Source organism: Rhamphochromis sp. 'chilingali' (assembly GCF_963969265.1).
Source record: "Rhamphochromis sp. 'chilingali' genome assembly, chromosome: 17".
Lineage (NCBI taxonomy): Eukaryota > Metazoa > Chordata > Actinopteri > Cichliformes > Cichlidae > Rhamphochromis > Rhamphochromis sp. 'chilingali'.
In genome coordinates, this window is record NC_137944.1 from 24,773,411 (window position 1) to 24,791,743 (window position 18,333).

The 18,333-nt window shown below is 40.6% G+C and overlaps 1 protein-coding gene across 2 annotated transcripts in view; it reads right to left on the bottom strand.

The window, feature by feature from the left end:
* Positions 1–18,333, bottom strand: part of osbpl10a (oxysterol binding protein-like 10a) — a 94,968-nt gene that overhangs the window by 20,450 nt on the left and 56,185 nt on the right. For both annotated transcript variants that reach the window (XM_080862525.1, XM_080862524.1), the window contains exons 6-7: positions 14,195–14,435; positions 8,863–8,993 (exon numbers count right to left, since the gene is read on the bottom strand). In XM_080862525.1, coding sequence (XP_080718651.1) covers positions 8,863–8,993; positions 14,195–14,435 — 372 coding nt within the window. The remainder of the gene's footprint in view (positions 1–8,862; positions 8,994–14,194; positions 14,436–18,333) is intronic.

An 18,333-nucleotide genomic window follows, 5' to 3' on the forward strand; every position in this document is an offset into this window, starting at 1 on the left:
ATCCGCTTCAGCATTCAAGTTTCTAAATCATGGATGATGCACAGTTACCGTTACATGACAGGAAGGCAAAAAACAAACAAACAAACAAACATCTGCACCAGAATCTTTGTTTAGCAGCAAAAATAGAGTGACAAATGTCATTAAAGCTTTTTTAAAGGTCCTTGTCTGGATTTTATGAAAGCAGACTTATGCTTAAATGATTTAGGAACAATTTTAATTTCCGATTTGTGTTTTTAACCAAAAATCACATTTTTTTTCTTTTAAAGGATCTTGAACAAAACAAGCATTTCTGATCTTCTATTGGTCAAATTGATTATCAATTACCTGAGAAAATCACTTATTACAAACTTCCTTTCTGTGTGCAGGAGCAGAGAAAGCTTTTTTGAAGAACCATTTAAAAAGTGAGCGCCTTGAGGTCTATTTTAGGAGATAAAGGAGAAGGTGGTTTCTAACAGGGGGATGTCACCGTCAGTGTAAAGTTGGAATTTTATTAGAAAAACAGATTACAGAGCAGAGAGTGACTCATGGCTTGTTGAACAGACTGAATGCGAGCTGAGAACACAGTTATCATTATTTGTTTTTGTCACACGCAGACTGACAGGACCTTTTGTCTATTAATAAGACTGAGGAAGCATCAGTGCTGCAGGATGTTAGCATGTTACTGATGTCGAGGGCAAAGTTTAGAAATAAAATAAATCCAGGTTGTTCTCCTTTTAAAAGAAGAAGCAAAAAATACACATCTTTACGTTTCCTATATACTGAATTAGCTGCACAGTGACTTATGGGAAGACTTTGCTGCCCTCTGCTGGAGTAAAGAAGGAACAATAACTCTGCAGTGCACCGAGGATTTTGTCCAGAGTGCACTTAAGAGAAAAGAAAATATGGACTATTTTCTGATGCAACAGTATTTGTGCTTTCTCTCCACATGACTGTGTTTCTTTCCAAATCCTGGATCTGAAGATAGAGGCTGTCGCTGATATTATAACTGATACTGACACATTTTACCACATTTTTTACTGTTTTATTCCTGTTTTCTGCCTTTTTCTTTATAATTCAGAGTTGTCTATCATTGAATTCCTGCTCTGCAGCAGCAGCTCATAACCACAGCAATACTGTGCAGCTCTAATATGTGGTAGGGGATTGCACTGGAGCTCTTGTAGATGCATAAACCAACGGGTTTTCTGCAAGCACCAGCAATTTCCTCTCTATTTTCCCACAGTCACGCATCGGTCTTGAGCTTTTTCCTACTGACTGCATAGGAATTAATATCAACCGCCACAGCAGTGCTACATAATTCATACAGAAAGCCTTTATTATTCTGAGGTAATGTATTTTCTTCCTTCTCTCAAGTCTGCTCATGAGATTACGGGGTATATGTTAAATGGGCAAGTGGCCAAGAGGATCAGAAACTGACCTTGAGCTTTACGCCATCGCAAATGTTCGTTTTGAGGGTTTTGTCCAAACCAATTATTTAAAGCTGGTTTTATTCAAATTCTTTCTGCATTGCATTTCACAACCACAAGATGGCAAACTCAGCACCTCAACAAATCCACCATTACTATGCCAAGCACAGAACATCAGATAAATTATCATCCCAGAGCAATCTTTATCCTTGATTATCTAAACATCATCTTAATGATAAGGCTGTCGAGTCGTGAAGAATCTCTCACTCGCTCTGCCTCACCTTCTGTTCTCATTAATACTGAGAAAAGGCTTTAAATCAACTCGATGAGACATGGACGCCGGTTAGAAAATTCCTCTTAAAGGAGGACTAAACATCAGTGTCGGGCTGGACTAATGTGCCTGCACTGTACGTCCGCTGCCTCTCTGCCTTGCGCCTTCAAACGGCAGCCAGAGCATCTTTAAAGGCTCTAATGAAATCTGGATCAAGCTGCAGGGCAGTGCTGAGAAACAGGCTGCAGGAGAGCGTGAAATATTACAGAGCAGAGACACAGAGTGGTAAAAGTCAAAAGCATGTTTCCAAATTTAGAGCTCTACTTTTCCTTTAAAAATGACATCTAGTCTTTGTGATAACTACTGACATCACACATGACAGGGCACTTTTACAGCAAACACGACACTACAGGCATACACCCATGTTCTGTATACTTTAAGTTAGCAGTTTTAGTGCTGAACAGTATATCACATGTAAGCTCTATTAGTCAGAAGTGGGCATATCTTGTAACGGTGTGCAGTCTATCCTTACAATCCCTGAGAAAACTTGACAAGTTAAAGACAAAAGAAGAGGTGACCTAAAAAAAAAAAAAAAAAAAACTATCTACAGCAGGTGAACGGTGTCTGAAAGTCACGTTATTAAAAAAAAGGGAAAGAATCCAGCAAAGACCTGACAAAGGACCTGAGAGATCCATCTGGCATTCAGTTAATCCATCTACTGTTCACTGAACCCTCAGCGGAAAAGGTCTCAGTGGAAGGATGGCTGTCAAGAAGCCATTCTTAAGGAAAGGAAACAAGGAAAAAAGCCTGTTGTATGCTAAAATACACAAGAACTGTGCTGAAAACCAGTGGCAACAGGTCTTATTGAGTATTAATGAATCCACATTTGAAATTTTTGGTTCAAGGTGTTTCAATATGTATAGAAGAGTGGTAACACAGTCATCTATAAAGCATGGTTGAGGCTCTATCAATGTTTGGGGTCTGCATTTCAGCCAGTATTCAAGATCTTGTCACTATTGATGGAATTATTAAAGCGACTTTGAAAACAACTTCACTCTTCAGCATGAGAATGATCCAAACCACACTGCCAATGCACCAAAGCGTACCTGGATAGAAAACGCAACACTATCAGTCACGGATTGCCCTGATTATCCCAGACCTCAACATTATTGAAGCAATGGGGGATCATCTCGACAGAGAACAGAACAAAAGGCAGCCGACATCCAAAGAAGATGTTTGAATGTCCTTCAAGAAGTCTGGAGAGCTATTTCTGAAGACCATTTTAAATTATGAGACAGATGCTAGAATTGTACAAACTCTGTTTGTGGTCTCACATGCTGTATTTCCATACATGTCTGCACATGTTTCAATAAATCACTACACCTAGAAAATATAAAGAAATCACTGGTAGCTCAAGACTTTTGCACATTTGTATGCATCTGGAATGAGTGCCGATAATTCATCGTATCATTAACGAGGCTACAAGCAGGACAACGTGTGCCTTATCCAGCTCCATGAAAATACAGTCACTGTCATTTTTATGATATCCCTAATAGCTTGCCATTATCCATCAGTGAAGGATGGTACGCCTTACTTAAGTTGGCAGAAACATACCGGCAGAGGCAGGGAAGTCAATGGAGATAGCCGACTGAATCATAACTGCCATAATGCTGTCTTAAAAGGGGCCAAATCACTATTACGACCTGCCCTCGCTTCTCTGCTTATAATTGTTCGACGTGAAGTGTTTTGAACAGCTGGACTGTAAATGGTTTGACACTGCAACACTGTAATACCCATTTCACACTCGTATGTCAATAGAAAATGATCATTAACATGACAGATTATAATTCTGTGGCTGCAGATCAGATCGCTCCAGGCACAGTTCGTCCCTCGTGGCGTAAAAGCAGGAAGCTGATTGAACATTTACACAGAGGCTAAAATTTTCCACAAAGCCTTCCATTATTTGTTTTGTGGTTTCGCTGAAATGAATGTTAGGCCATTACAAGATCTGACAAGTATTTAACAAGCAACACACACTTCTGACAGGTAATGATAAAAGTCTAGCATTTGATGAAAAGGATATTTGTGAGCATGAGCAGAATTGAAAGCTGCTGAGACGACACTCCATCCATTAATCTTCATCTTCTTATGTGTAGGTGAGGGTTACATTATTCCACTAAGTTTGAATAAAAAGATGACAGCGCCAAAGATTAATGTGACTCGTGACAACGGTGTTAAAGAAAAGTGATTTATGATTACAAGAAGCTCATGTAAACACGTCGGTCAGTTTATTAGGTACACCTGGCATGGTTGGCATATAGACAGTGTAAAGACTAGCGAAAGTTGCTTATTTTTCTTGACAGTAAGTGCAAAATGTGTCCATATCCATATGTATGCTCTTCTTACTCCCTGGACATCAAATTCTCCGCGTCTCACCTTGCTGCACAAGGAGATTACTTCTAATTGGATCACTTCCAAACTCGTCCCGCCTCCCCAACTTAATTCATACTGAGTGGATCTCGTTTCTCCAAAACATTTTCATCTTGTTTTTATTCGTGTCAATCGTGTCAATCCATTTCATCATAGCTTCTGTCCAAGTGCATTAGTTCTTATTTGGTTATCGTCTTGTTTTTGTCAGGAAAAACTATCACAAAAATTAATAGTCAACAATATTAACACTATTTACAACCAAGGTAAGCATCTCTCAGTGCACACCCATAAAACAGATGAGCTACAGCAACAGAAGACGACACCAGGTGTTACTCCTGTCAGCTAATAACAAGAAACCGAGACTACAATTTGCACAGACCTCACCTAAATTAAATAAACAGTTCAGGCTGCCAGTGGTGATATTAGTACTAATTGAGCATTGTTTAAATTTCACAGCTTGCCTAAGTGTTCTTGCTGACCATGCTCATCCCTTTATGACCACCGTGGATGGGAAACTGCTGGTGGCCTTGTATCACTCCACCACAGAAAGCATCCTGGTTTGCTGTGTAACAGTGTGGTATGCAGTGAATAAATAGGCTGTCCAGTGGGTAATAAACACAGCACAAAAGATCATCGAATGCGTTTTAGTTGTGTGTTAATTTTACTATTTGCAATGGAAATTAAAACCATCTGGATTCTGATCTTCTTACAGTTGCTCCCAGCAGCACAACACATCATGTCACGAAGCTCAAATCATCTCAAACTGCCTTCTTGAACTTGTCACCAGATATAAGACCAATAAAGCACCTCTCTGTGGTGTGGTAGAACAGGAGATTTGCATTACTGATGTAAGCCCACCAATCTGCAGCAACTGTGTGATGCTATCATATCAATATTGATCAGCACTTTGTCAAATCTGTGCCACGAATAATTAAAGCATCTCTGAAGGAAAAACAGAGTCCGAACTGGTGCTTGCAAAGTGCACCGAATAAAATAAAGGCTGGTTTAAGAAGCATTTTAGCCGATTTCTACTTCCATAATTGTGAACCTACAACTACACATCTATCCATTTTCTTCCGCTTATCCGGGGCCGGGTCCCGGTGGCAGCAGCCCAAGCAGAGAAGCCCAGACCTCCCTCTCCCCAGCCACCTCCTCCAGCTTATCTGGGGGAACACCAAGGTGTTTCCAGGCCAGCCGAGACATATAATCTCTCCAGTGTGTACTGGGTCTGCCTCAGGACCTCCTCCCGGTGGGACATGCCCGGAAAACCTCACCCAGGAGGTGCCCAGGAGGCATCCTTGTCAGGTGCCTGAACCACCTCCACTGACTCCTTTCGATGTGGAGGAGCAGCGGCTCTACTCTGAGCCCCTCCCGAATGGCGGAACTTCTCACCCTATCTCTAAGGGAGAGACTAGCCACCCTTCGGAGGAAGTCCATTTCTGCCACTTGTATTCGCGATCTTGTTCTTTCGGTTTTTTGAAAACTTTGCTCCCAATGTGGGGGTCCCTGGACATTCCAGCGCAAGAGAAACATTCTTTTTTTTTTTTTTTTTTTTGCCTGTCCCGTTTGGCTCTTTTGCCATCAGAATTATTGTCTAAAGGCAAACAAAGATGCCCAACGGATTTACTTTACCAAATTGACCATCCCAGCCTTGCCATAATGGTCCATTTGATTCACCTTTTATTGTTTATTTTATTTTCACTTACTGAATACGGGACAGACTTGACTGGGGGAAAGAAGGGGAGAAAGAAAGAGAGAAAGAGAAACAGCTGAGAAGAGGGACGGGGGAGAAGGGCAAAAGACAAAAACCAACAGAATGAGCAGAAAAAAAAAAAGAAAAAAATGCATATATCGATCACCTGGATCACCTGCTGAGAAAGAAAAAAGAAAACAAGCAGAAGAGAACAAGAGTAATAGAATAAACAACATCACCATGATATATGGGAATATGACAGTAAATACTAAATATTAAACATTATTGTGCAGCACATCAGATCAACAGAACACAGTGTGCTTTGAGGTAGGAGCCAAAAAGGGTGTAGTTTGTGGGTGTGCAAGAGAAACATTCTGACATTCCACGAATGGCATTACAAGGAATTTAAAATGAAATCAATGAAGAGAAAATGGGGAAAACAGCTTTTGCTTTTGTCTATGGTCATTCTCGTAACTACCAGTGGAACTTGTTGCTTTAACTTTAGTGATAATAAAAGAATTTGCATAAATAAAACATTAAGGGGTTCACAGCAAATATAAGCAAATTAAAATGATTTATTTTGGGTGGAACTTGTTGTTAAAAGTCAATGTTTTAACTAAATTACAGAAACTGATGCGCTAATATCTCACTCCAGTGTCCCCTCTTTCTCTCCACCAGACTCTCACTGCATTTACGTCACAGTCACCTGCCCCCTGCCCCCTCCATTTCTTGGTACTGAAACAGGTTGGTCCAGACACACATTCCTCCAGGGATTGGCTCAGTACACTGTGTGACCCACTTATTTGACAGCACTTCTTTTAAAATTGTCAGATGAGTGGAGTGCTCCCCCTTCCAGCCAGGAAGAGCAAACACGATAGAGTGTGGCAGAAATTCTCAAGTGAGGCCACTGGCCCCTGAGTTTCAGCTTAAGTATATTTTGTATTTGTATCTATCATCACCACAGCAAGTAATTTCAGCTTACAAAGCACTAAAAGGCAAAGTTTTCATAACAATGAACATGAAAAAAATGCATCTTTTGGCAACTTCAAGAAGGCCTGACATCAACCACTTGAGACTTTGTTGCATATTTAATGCCACAGAGTGTTTTTGTTTACATAAGCTTTGTCTTTATTTATTCAAAGTTCAATAAAGAAAAGCTTATAAAAAGAAACTTGGAGAAAAAAAGGAAATCAATCAAATATCCCCTTAAAATTAACTTAAGTGTTTGCAGAATTAAAACTGGCTTCATAATTTGATAGGTCAACAAGGCTAAGATAAAGAAAAAAGGCTCAGCTAGTTAACACATGAGGTTGCACTGCATCATCACCATTAAATATTAAAAGGTCAAGCAACAGGTAAGCCAAACTCTGTTTTATCCTTCTTTTTGACTCTATTGGCAACCGCAATTTACAAAATAAACATGATGTTGTTTTGAATAAGACACGAAACTAGCAATGGAAACCATATAGTCATCAGGAAAGCGTTTACTCACATCATAGACAACGCTACGGTCACTTAAGCGGTCGCCAATTACCTCAACAACAGTTTGTGACCATGGCAGGACCAAAATACCTGCAACCTTGTGCAATGAATTTGTTATCTTGTTGCCTTTGAAATGGTTGTTTCAAACACATGGACCAGGTTTGCAGAGACGGTCTTCAAAGCAACTTTGGTGCATCAACACAGCAATAAAATGGCATCAAAACTGAGTTAGTCTGCAACCAGTTTGCTACAAGTTTGAGATTAAAAGGCTTCAAGTCAGAAATTACAGAAAATCTGTTGGTGATAAACTAATCTGCAGCGCTGAAAATACACAGAAATGCACATTAACTACTTACATCAGAGTCTGAGCAGACCCTAACAGATATGAAAGAGACCAGAACTAACCACTAGAGACTGGTCTAAAACCTTCTGGCAACCACCAGTTGTGGGAGAACAATTAGTATTCCCTGAGTGGTTGCAAGTGGCTGCTGAGCCTGAGTCACATAGGCAAAAACCTCCTTGTGACCACTTTAGGATATTGGTACAGTCTTAGTAATTGATGGAGTGTTTACATTAAAAAAATACATGCAACTGTGGGAATATGCTAGCATTCAAAGCAATTATTAGGAGGTTTGTGGTGCATTATCTGTTTTTTGCATCCTATTTCAACCAACAAGAGCCAGAAACCTTCAGGAATCACTGCCAGCCACTCTTGGAAAACACATTTTTCCCAACCAATAAGTGGTTGTATCACATCCATTATGTTGGACATTTCTTGAGTAATGTGCGCACAATGTCACGTGAGAAATCTATATCCATCTTTTAAATCTGTTCACACCATATCAAGGCACCTGCTCCACTGACACTGCACATTATTTTAGCATAAAGTTAACCACATGACTCCAAGTGTTACAGATATATTTTCTGTGCCCTCCATGCTAGTAGTTTGCACATCCCTGCACTCTGCTGCTTTCTTTTCATTTCTTTCAATACAAAAAAACAAACAAAAAAAAACCTGTTCACACTTTCAATAAAATTAACAAAATTTCACACAAGCTTCTTAACTCGCAGTACCTGCCTTTGCTTTCTTTTTCTAGTGTCTCTGTTATCCAGGTCAAACTCCTCAAAACTTTGCAATAAAACTGAATGTGATTCAGGAACATGAAGCAGAGCATAGCAGTGGAATATGATACCCTGTAGATGTATTTTTTTTTACAGTTTAATTACAGGAAGTGACCTTTGCTGTATGCCATGCTCACTGTGCTTCCTGCTCATAGCTACACGCACACAATCCAATAAATGCAATATGCAGCAAAGGACGAAAAAATACACTAAAATTCACTTTGCATGATAAGCCTGAACTTTAGGGCCAAAGGAGCAAATGTAAATTGATTTTCTTTGTACCCATCCAACCAAATCCTATCAACAAGCAGCTGTACAGTGATCTGAATGAAACACACTGCAGTTAGAAATCATACAGACTGTTTGTGCAGCCCTTTAGCATCCAAGCCAAGCTAGCAGAGGTCAGAGAGACGGGCCGAATACTGACGCGATAATTGACAGCGTGACGTGATGTTTCTCACCTCAGCACCATGGGGCAGAATCCTTTTCCTGAGGGCCGGGGAGGGCTCGGTTGACTGCAAAGGAGTCAGACCCCCGTTCTTCAGTTGCTCCCCCGAGGGCGACTTTGGTACAGTCCACACAGGAGCACCATCTGAAAAACGACAAGTTATTGTTGTTGAAAGAATCAAAGAGGGATCAGGGTGAAAACCAAGATTAGCCTCTCCTTTTTATATATATGTGACATTCAATATAAAGGTGTGTGTGTGACTGATGGAAGTGACAAACCAGGAAGGTGTGTGCATGTGTGTCCTTGCATGAATCTACGCGAATTTAATATTTGTTCAGTGTTATAGCCTGCCTTGTATTGATTCACATGATCAAACATACAGAAGCGACTAGAATGGAGATTAAATTTGATTCCCGTCCCAAAAAGATCAAAGGCTCAATAAAGAAGAAGAAAAGAAATCAATCAACCAATTTCTTTCCACTTACTGCAGCGATTGTGCATTTAATAATAAATCATACCGAAAAATGCTCAACCTTTACTGTCTTCACCTTCTGGGCTTTTGCTGTCAGAGATGATCATCCAACTCAAGGATCTTTTGTTGAAGGCGCAGTTGTTAAATGTCAGCGTTGTCAGAACTGACCCATTTTTAGGGATTTTCTAACTCGTTCAAAATGTTAAGAAACTTTAATTAAAAAGCAGCCACACCTGCACACATTGTACACAAATAAGTACAACATGGATGCTTGAGATTAAATGGGCGCTGATTTGATTTAAAATCAGTATTTTCATGCATCGTCTTTAAATGTTACATCAGCACCTGCTTCATTGTAATTTAATCAAATCCTGCTTTCCGAAGCAAAATAATTTAGTGGTTCCCAAACTGGAGTACATGAAAAAGACTTGCAGGTAAACCAAAAGCAGAAGCCAAACCTGCACCAACAAACAAAATGAAGGCAGTAAAATATAACAAGGCTCATTTCAGTCTCTCAAAATATTAGTTTCTGAGCTAATGTGAACAAGTTAGGAGCTCACAAGGCAACGTGTTCCTTATTTATTTTCAGCATTAATGACACCTTAGGTATTTTTATCTAAGAAGCAGGGGGAAAGGCAGAAAAACTGAAGTGAAACAGCTGATTAAACAGGACATTTTCTCACCTACACTTCATTTACTCTGGCCTGAATCCTTTAATTAATTTGCGAACTTGTAGGGTTTTTTTTATGGTTTGGGTTTTTTTCATGCAGATAAAACTCAAAGTCAACTCTGAGAATGTTCGGTCCACTTATTTACCAGACGTGTCAGCAGGCAACAAAAGATGCCGCGCTCCTACAGGGTGGATTTACATTTATTTACTGCAGTTTGTTTATCTGCACGTCTATGGTACTCACACCTAGAAGCTGGGTTAGATCAAGGTCGAATCAAGTTCTCAACGTAAATGGAAAAATAAAGCAGGGTTTTATTTTAAACAGCTGGCGCAGATGCAGGTGAAAAGTCCTCAAAATCACGACAGGAGTCAAAGGTTAGATCACAACGAGACTCCTCACTGGATGTGTGCCGAAACGTCCAAACTACATCCTCAGACTTTAAATAGAGTCGCTACTTTTGAAGGGCTTCCAATGCAGTCCTCGAGCAACCCAGTATTTGATGAAGGCCTAAGTGTCTTTATCAGTAAAATAAAAATGATCAATTTTTAAGCTGCGTGATTCAATTGTTAAAAGCTGCTAATACACAGCAGAGAAATGGATCCCATTTCAAAGTACTGTTAATGGTGCAACACCAGAGATCCTTCTCATATCCACTCTCTGCACTAAAATTAGGTTAAATATCTAATGCACCAAGAGGCTGCTCTTTGATATCCATTAGTGAGAAGCTAACTGTGCTGATACAGGTTGGCATTCTGCTGGGCCCAGAGGGTCTGTCTCTGGAAAAAGTGCTGAAATAGCCCTCAGGCCAGGTTCTGCTTTGGTCAACTGAACAGTTTGACTGGCAGGAACCTGAAAGTGCGAAGAAACTACCTCCAGTGATACCTGGCTCCTGTAAACCGGAGACATAAGGGCAGCCAGCTCTGCCTGAGGGCAAGATTTGTTATTGAGCTGTGAATAAAGTGAAATTGAGTGTTTTTGTGTGTGCACTTTTTGAAAAGGTTATTGAAGATGGCGATGGCTTTTATCAGAATTCAATTTTAACGTAATTAATTATTCATTTAAAACTTCTGAAGTTTTGTGTTTTTTTTCTTCATTAATGGGTTTTTACAATTAAATACTTTCTCCAAGATGTCACAATGAAGCACCAGAAGCAGAGCTACTCGGTGAGCTGGGGCATGTCGCGGGCCATTGGAGAGAGGCATGCAGGTGTGTTATCAGAGATCAAACAGTGGCGACACAAACATTCATGCAGAAGATGTTTCCAATGGCTTTATCTTCCATTTCTGGGCCGTGACATCAATTCAGACTTCCCGATGATGTTGTCACATCAGAATTTCCCCCTACAAATTCCCCCTTTCACCTCTTTTAAATAAGACTTTCAGCTCTCACTTATATTTAGATGGACTGGTGTGTTTTTTTACTAAATTTTTGCTAAGCTTGAAGGGGACTGGTTCGCAAAGGTTTGGAAATTTCCTTTATGGATTTTCAGTTCCTTAAAGGAAAATGCTGCTTGTGTGCAGGGGAAAGAGGAGTAGGGTGGGTGGGGCTTCAAGCTCTTTATGACACTGACTGAGCAGCGGAAAGGAGGGGATCCAGAAAGTGCTAGAGCAAGCAGCAAAGATCCTCTGTGATATCAGCCGATAATAATGCTGTCTGGTGTGTGACTGGCAGGTTTATGTTGGGTTTGTGACTCAAAAGCAAGTTGCTTTGGTTTGGTTTAAAAGTACGGAAGCCTGGAGGGACAAACGTGCCAGCCAAACTCAGTCCAACCTCATGCTTGGCTCTCTGCAAGAGTTATCTTGCCCATGCAGTGGCAATGCTTTGGTCTGTGGGCATAACAATACCATTCAACCAGCCAGCCACTCCCTTTATCAGCTGCTTTTTAACAAGATACTCAGGTAGCCATCCATGCTTGAGAGCCAAGCTATGCTAACGACCGAGGATCCTAACAAAAACAAAAACGAACTCCTCACTGAGGTGTGGCGGGTACATGCCGTAAGCAGGGAGCAGCTGGACCCCCGCGGGACTTATCAGCCAGGATGCGGAAGGAAAGAGGTCTGTACTTGCGGCCCGGTGGTCCCACTCCACACCACCCCCTGTCTGACGAACAGGTACAGGGCAAGGTGAATGCTGGCGCAAAAAGAAGACCAACAAACTGTGAGGACTGGAAGATTCAGGATGCGATCCAAACCCAAACGACCTTCCCAAAGTTACAGGTACAAGTGGGAAAACAACTTTATGGCTCAAACACTCCAATGAATAATCCACAGGGCGTAAATGATGGATCGGAAAATGTTACAGTTTGCTCGCAGGAGGAAAGCGGTTCAGATTTACAGCAGTTACAGCAGATTTCAAAATCCCTAGAAGCTAAAAATATTCAACTCTTCAGTATCCACATTCAGTTTATGGATTTTTTTTTTTTTTTTCTAAAAGCAGGAATGAATATCATCTCAGCTTGTCTGCTTCACATCCCTCTCGCTTGTGCTAAAGCAATTAAAGCCTCTATTCATTACTAGCAAGAGCTGTATTGGACAGCACTCTACTCCTTCAGTGTGAGAGCTTCCTGCTCTGAGAGATCATTTTACACATAAATGTAGCCACTATGAACTCCTCTAAAGGCCCAGCGGTCAACTTAAACTCGCGTTCTTTCTAAACACACCTTCGGTTTACCACAAGCAACCTTTCAAAGAAAAACTAATTCATGCTAATTGTCTGTGATTTAAATCTTTAGTCTTACAAAACAGCATAAACCCTCCCCAAACACGTCTACAGCATAATTTTACTTATTTTTATTTCCAGTAATATTTCTTTTACCAATAAACTGCCAAATGCAGTACCTCCAAGGCAATATTTCAACACAGATGTATTTTTAGTGGCATATAGGGGCAGGGATAGCTCAGTAGGTAAAGTGGTCACCCCATGATCGGAAGGTCGGTGGTTCGAATCCACTTAACGGCTACCCTGAGGTACCCCTGAGCAAGGTACCGTCCCTACACACTGCTCCCTGGGCGCCTGCTTAGTGGGCTGCCCACTGCTTCACTGAGTGAATGGGTCAAATGCAGAGAAAAACAAGTAATTTCCCCATGGGGATCAATAAAGTATCCATTATTATTATTATTATTATTATTATATTAGCAGCCAATTGCCAATAATAGGAAGGAACTGTTGATTTGTCGACAGAAGTGTATCCCCAGATTGTGCCCTAGCTTATGAATAGTTGGTGTGATCCATCCTGCTGTGACTGCAAACAGAATACATCTGCCACTGCCACTTGTTGTTCTTTTTTTCCCCCAATCCTAGGGGCAACGACTGTTTGGTACTCAACAGGTTTTTAGAGGAGTATTACTTTACATCAACCCCTCTCCTCTCCTGGAGAAAACCTTTATCATGCTATTGTTTTATAGAAACCCAGAAAGTATAAATAGATTACAAATATTCCTCTTTGCTTGGAAAATAGGATTAGACTCCTACATTTGATGGACTTCAATTTCCTTCATCCTTCATCCTCCTTTATCCTTTCCGTTGGCATTTTTATTTTTATTTTATTTATTTTTATTATTATATACCCATATAACCACCCTCAGTCTGTAAACGGTTTTAAATAGAAACAACTTTATTGGATCCATTATGATCTGGCACAAAGAGGGTTAAACATGGCAGAGGTCTAACAATATAGGCACCAGTGTGGATTCCTTTGGCAAAGACTTGAACCTTTGAGATGTTGAAGAGCATAGTATAAGGTTTCATTCACACATACACCCTGATTTTTTCCCCTCACATGCATATAGGGTGACAATCTGAAATGTCTGCACCAGCTCTGTAAACAATACTTTCTGTTAAAATCATTGCCATACGCGCTCCTTCATGCGTTTACTTGGCACGACCATTCTGAGGACTGCTGGCATTTCAATGCAACTGAGGACATTGAAGAAGACATAAAAATGAATGGAAGCGATACAGAACAACGCTTATGAGAAAAGACAACAATTTAACACACAAATGCAACATTCAACAACAATTGCTGGAAAGGTTTAAGTTCATGGCACCCATCAGGCAGGGACAAGAGGCGCAGTCTAGCTGACACAGCTGGGCCTTGCCGCTGGGTTCGGGAGATGGAGACTGAAAAGACAAGGGGGATGTGGGGCATGAAGGGGTCGGGGGCTCCAGCAGAAGCACTGGAACGGGACCCGTGGCGGACTCACCGGAGGGTGCTCCTTGGGAGGCGTGGTTGCGCTGGGAGACCTGGGACTGAGGTGGAACCTGGCTGCGGCTCTGAGTCTGTTGGAGGATGTTCAGGCACTCGCCCAGGCAGCTCAGTGTGGCAGCCGACGTAGCTTTGAGCAGGAGCAGGTCCTGATCCAGACAGGAGAGCGGCCCTTTGGTGGGCAGGGAGTCGATGGACTGGACAAGGTTCTTCTGTTGGCCCTCTGCTTGGGACATAACCTGTGGATGCACAGTGAGACATGACATTAATAAAAATAATCATACAATCAACCGTCACGTTACTATAATTTCCAATTTGGGTGCATATAAACTGAAATTACGCCCACTGTAATACAGCCCCAATCAAAAGTTTAAGACCAGATGAAAAATGGCAAAAAATCATAGTTTGCATGGTTGGATCTTTACAAGGTTCAAAGTAGAGCTTCAACATAAAACAGGAAGAAATGTGAATGAGACAAAATATTATTTGAGCATGCAATTTATTGAAAACAACACTTAGACTGAAACAGGCTGTTTTACAGCTCATCAAAAGTTTAGGACCACACCTCAAAAAAAGTCCCAAACATGAACTCAGTAATGAGTAGCTCCACCGTTATTGTTGATCACTTCAAAAATTCACTGTGGCATGCTTGATGCAAGCGTTTACATGAGTGGGAACATTTCTCCAAGTGGTGAAGACGGCTGCATGAAGGGCATCTACTGTCTGCAACTGTTGTCTATTTTTTGTAAACTTCCCTTGCCATCCATCCCAAAAGGTTCTCAACTGAATTTAGATCAGGGGAACACACAGATTGGTCCAAAAGAGTGATGTTATTCTCCTGGAAGAAGTGCCTTTTCCTGCTGGCATTGTGTACTGTAGCATTGTTCCGTTGAAAAATCCAGTTGTTACCACACAGACGAGGGACCCTCTCAGTCATGAGGTATGTTGCAACATCTGGACTAAGCGTGCGGCCGTTTGACACCCCTGCACCTCCTGAAGTTCCGTTGATCAAGGAGACAAGGCCTTTGAAGACGTTTTTTGTTTTTGAAGCCTTTCAGTCTCAGTCTGATGATTATGGCGCTGCAGTCGGCACCAGTAACGGCCTTAATTTGGGTCAAGGATCGTCCAGCGTCTTGACGGACAGCCAACTGGATCCTCCAGCTCGGTACTGGTGAAATTTGTTTGGTCTTCCACTTGACCTTTTTGTGCCATAACCCTCAGGATCATTTAAGAAATTCCGAATGACTGTCTTACTGCGTCCCACCTCAGCAGTGATGGCGTGCTGTGTAGAGATGGCACGATACCACTTTTTTATGTCCGATACCGATACCGATATCATAAATTTGGATATCTGCCGATACCGATATGAATCCGATATAGTGTTTTTTAATCAACAAAACTGTTTTTTAAAATATCTTGCTGCATTTTGCAAGTCTGCAAGTTCATACTCAAGTTTAAAACAACAACTACACTAAAGCTATTCTGTTATACCTGTATACAAAAAAAATATTTCATAGTTCAGCAATACTGATCAATCTAATAAACTTAGACCTACACCATCCTCCCTATTCTGGAATTTTAAAGAGTACTTAGCGTAAATATTAAGCAACCTAACTAATAGGGTTCCAACTCCCAGCAACAACAAAAATAAATAAATAAAAAATAGGGAACCACCCCTCACGCGCCACCTCATGATGCTTAATCGACATAATCAACCTTAATTTGATGCAGTGTGAAAAAAAATGCACAGAAATCAATTATTTTTCAAGAAATATTAAATAGATTCAACATCTTTCTTCAACAAAATTGCAGACTGCACAGATGGTACCTTCCCAAAGGAAAAAGTACTATAGCTTACTAGGGTATATATACATTAGACTTAATAGTCACTATATACAGTAATTGACTTCTATTCGTTTTACATCAAATTAAAACTTTGGGTGTCAGATAATTATTTATTAAAAGCTAGACATTTTAAATGAGAATAAGAAAGAAAAGTATGTCTTTGTGCCCCCTTTTCCCAGTTAATGCCCTATCGGCCCCCCTGGCTAAACTTTGCTAGATCCGCCCCTGCACAGTTACCAGCGTCAGCTACGTAGAAAACGATCCTGGTGTAGAAAGTAATATTAAATAAATTCTAACAACAGCTTATCAAGCTTAAACGTGCTGCTGTTGTTCAGCCGCTGGTTTCCTCTTTCTGGTGCAAAGTGGGCCAAAAACAAACAAGAGAGATGGACTCGCGACAGAAAAGCCGATCAGCTGATCATTTAAGCAGTTTCACGATTGAAGTAGCAGCCGGAGAGCGAGAGGCAGTCGCTCGTTAAGCTTAACGTGGGAATGCTTTACAAACATTCAGAGATGGACTTACACACTTGCTTTACTTCTCTCGGGATAACTTTGTCGGAGATGAAATGCCAGGTTGCTAGCGAAGCTCCAAATGCTATCCAGACCACCGACAGGTCCCGCATGCCACAGCCGCTCTATCACGTGATGCATATTGCTCCGACGTGCTAACGTTCTGAGGCGAGTTACGGCGTGTTGCAAGTTTTGTGAGGTGCTTTCGTGATATTTAATGGATCGGATTACATTTTTTATTTTTCTCCGATATCCGATCCAGTAATTTAGGTCAGTATCGGACCGATACCGATACGTAATATCGGATCGGTCCATCTCTAGTGCTGTGAGAGACCTCGCTTATGCAGTTCAACAACCCAACAACATTCAAAGAGGAAACGTTTTTTTGCCTTTGCTATTAGAACATCATGACAGTGTGACTACCTGACAGAAAATGACAATGAATCCACATTTTTGCACAGATTTGGGTTTATAAAGGCAAACTTATGATCAGCTGTAAAACAGCCTGTTTCAGTTTAACCGTTGTTTTCAATAAATTGTATGCTCAAAAATTTTTTGTATTTGTGTCACTCCCATTTCTTCTTGTTGCATATTGAAACTACTTGGAACCTTGTTAAGATCCAAAATATGATTTTTTGCCATTTCTCAAGCGGTCTTAAACTTTTGATCAGGACTGTACTTCACACATATTTTAATGTACAGATTGTTACTTTTTGAGGCACTTGATGAAAACGTGCTGATAATATTTGACATTTTTATTCTCTTTCTTAAAACTAAATCTCTACTCTGCCATTCATTAATAACTCAGTCAAACTGGAGTAAAAGCAGGACGGCACCTATGGGCACCTACGCTATTCTGCAGGTACAGCCCTGCAGCAACTACATCACTATTTGTGGAGGAATTTCTAATTCAGATATATGAAGTTCTTTCTACACTCTGAATGTAAGCAGTCCATGTTAACGTCCGTGTAGACGGCACATTTAATCACCACATTATCACAAACAGATTGCATGTAATTGTCAACTTGACCAATTTAGTCGCCGACTGACAGCAGACTGAATCCACCTCTGCCGTTTTATCACCACCTTGATGTATCAAAGTAACTTTGAACACCGCGACTGTGATTGGTTGCAGACCTGGATCTGATTTTTGAAGCAACAATTTTAAATGAAACAAAGCTGCATTTAAAATAGATGCTGCAGTTAATTGTGACGTGTATTTAGCCTGTATCAACAATTCATGCTCAATTTGCTGCTTTTTAACTAATGTTTGATTAAGAAAAAGAAATTAGGAAATTGTCCATCTTAACAGTCAATACTGTTGAACTATTGACCTGTTTTTGCATTTTAGGGACCTTTAAACCTAAAAGCATAGAATGAAGGAATAAGTTTAAGAGAGAATGTATCTTCATCCTAGAGCGGACAACTGACTCCTGAATTGCCGAGCTATTTAGTTCCAGCTGTGCTGACTCACTGTGGAAAGAGCAAATCTTTAAAAGTAAGATCAGTTTGTTTGTTTCTTTAAACACCGAGCAGGATCCTAGCATCACTTTTGGGCTACAGGCCACATTAAAGCTTACTTTTGAGCATTAGAGACACTCTAATGCACACTTTTAGAAAATGGCTTGCAGCATCTTTAAATGTTATCATGTTGGATTAACTGAGGACAGTATTTGAAGTCTGTTTGCACAGGTTATGTTCACAAACCAAACCAAAAATGTCAAGTGCACGCATAAAGAAACAGAAATGAATGTGACTCATCTTTCATCATCTTATACAACA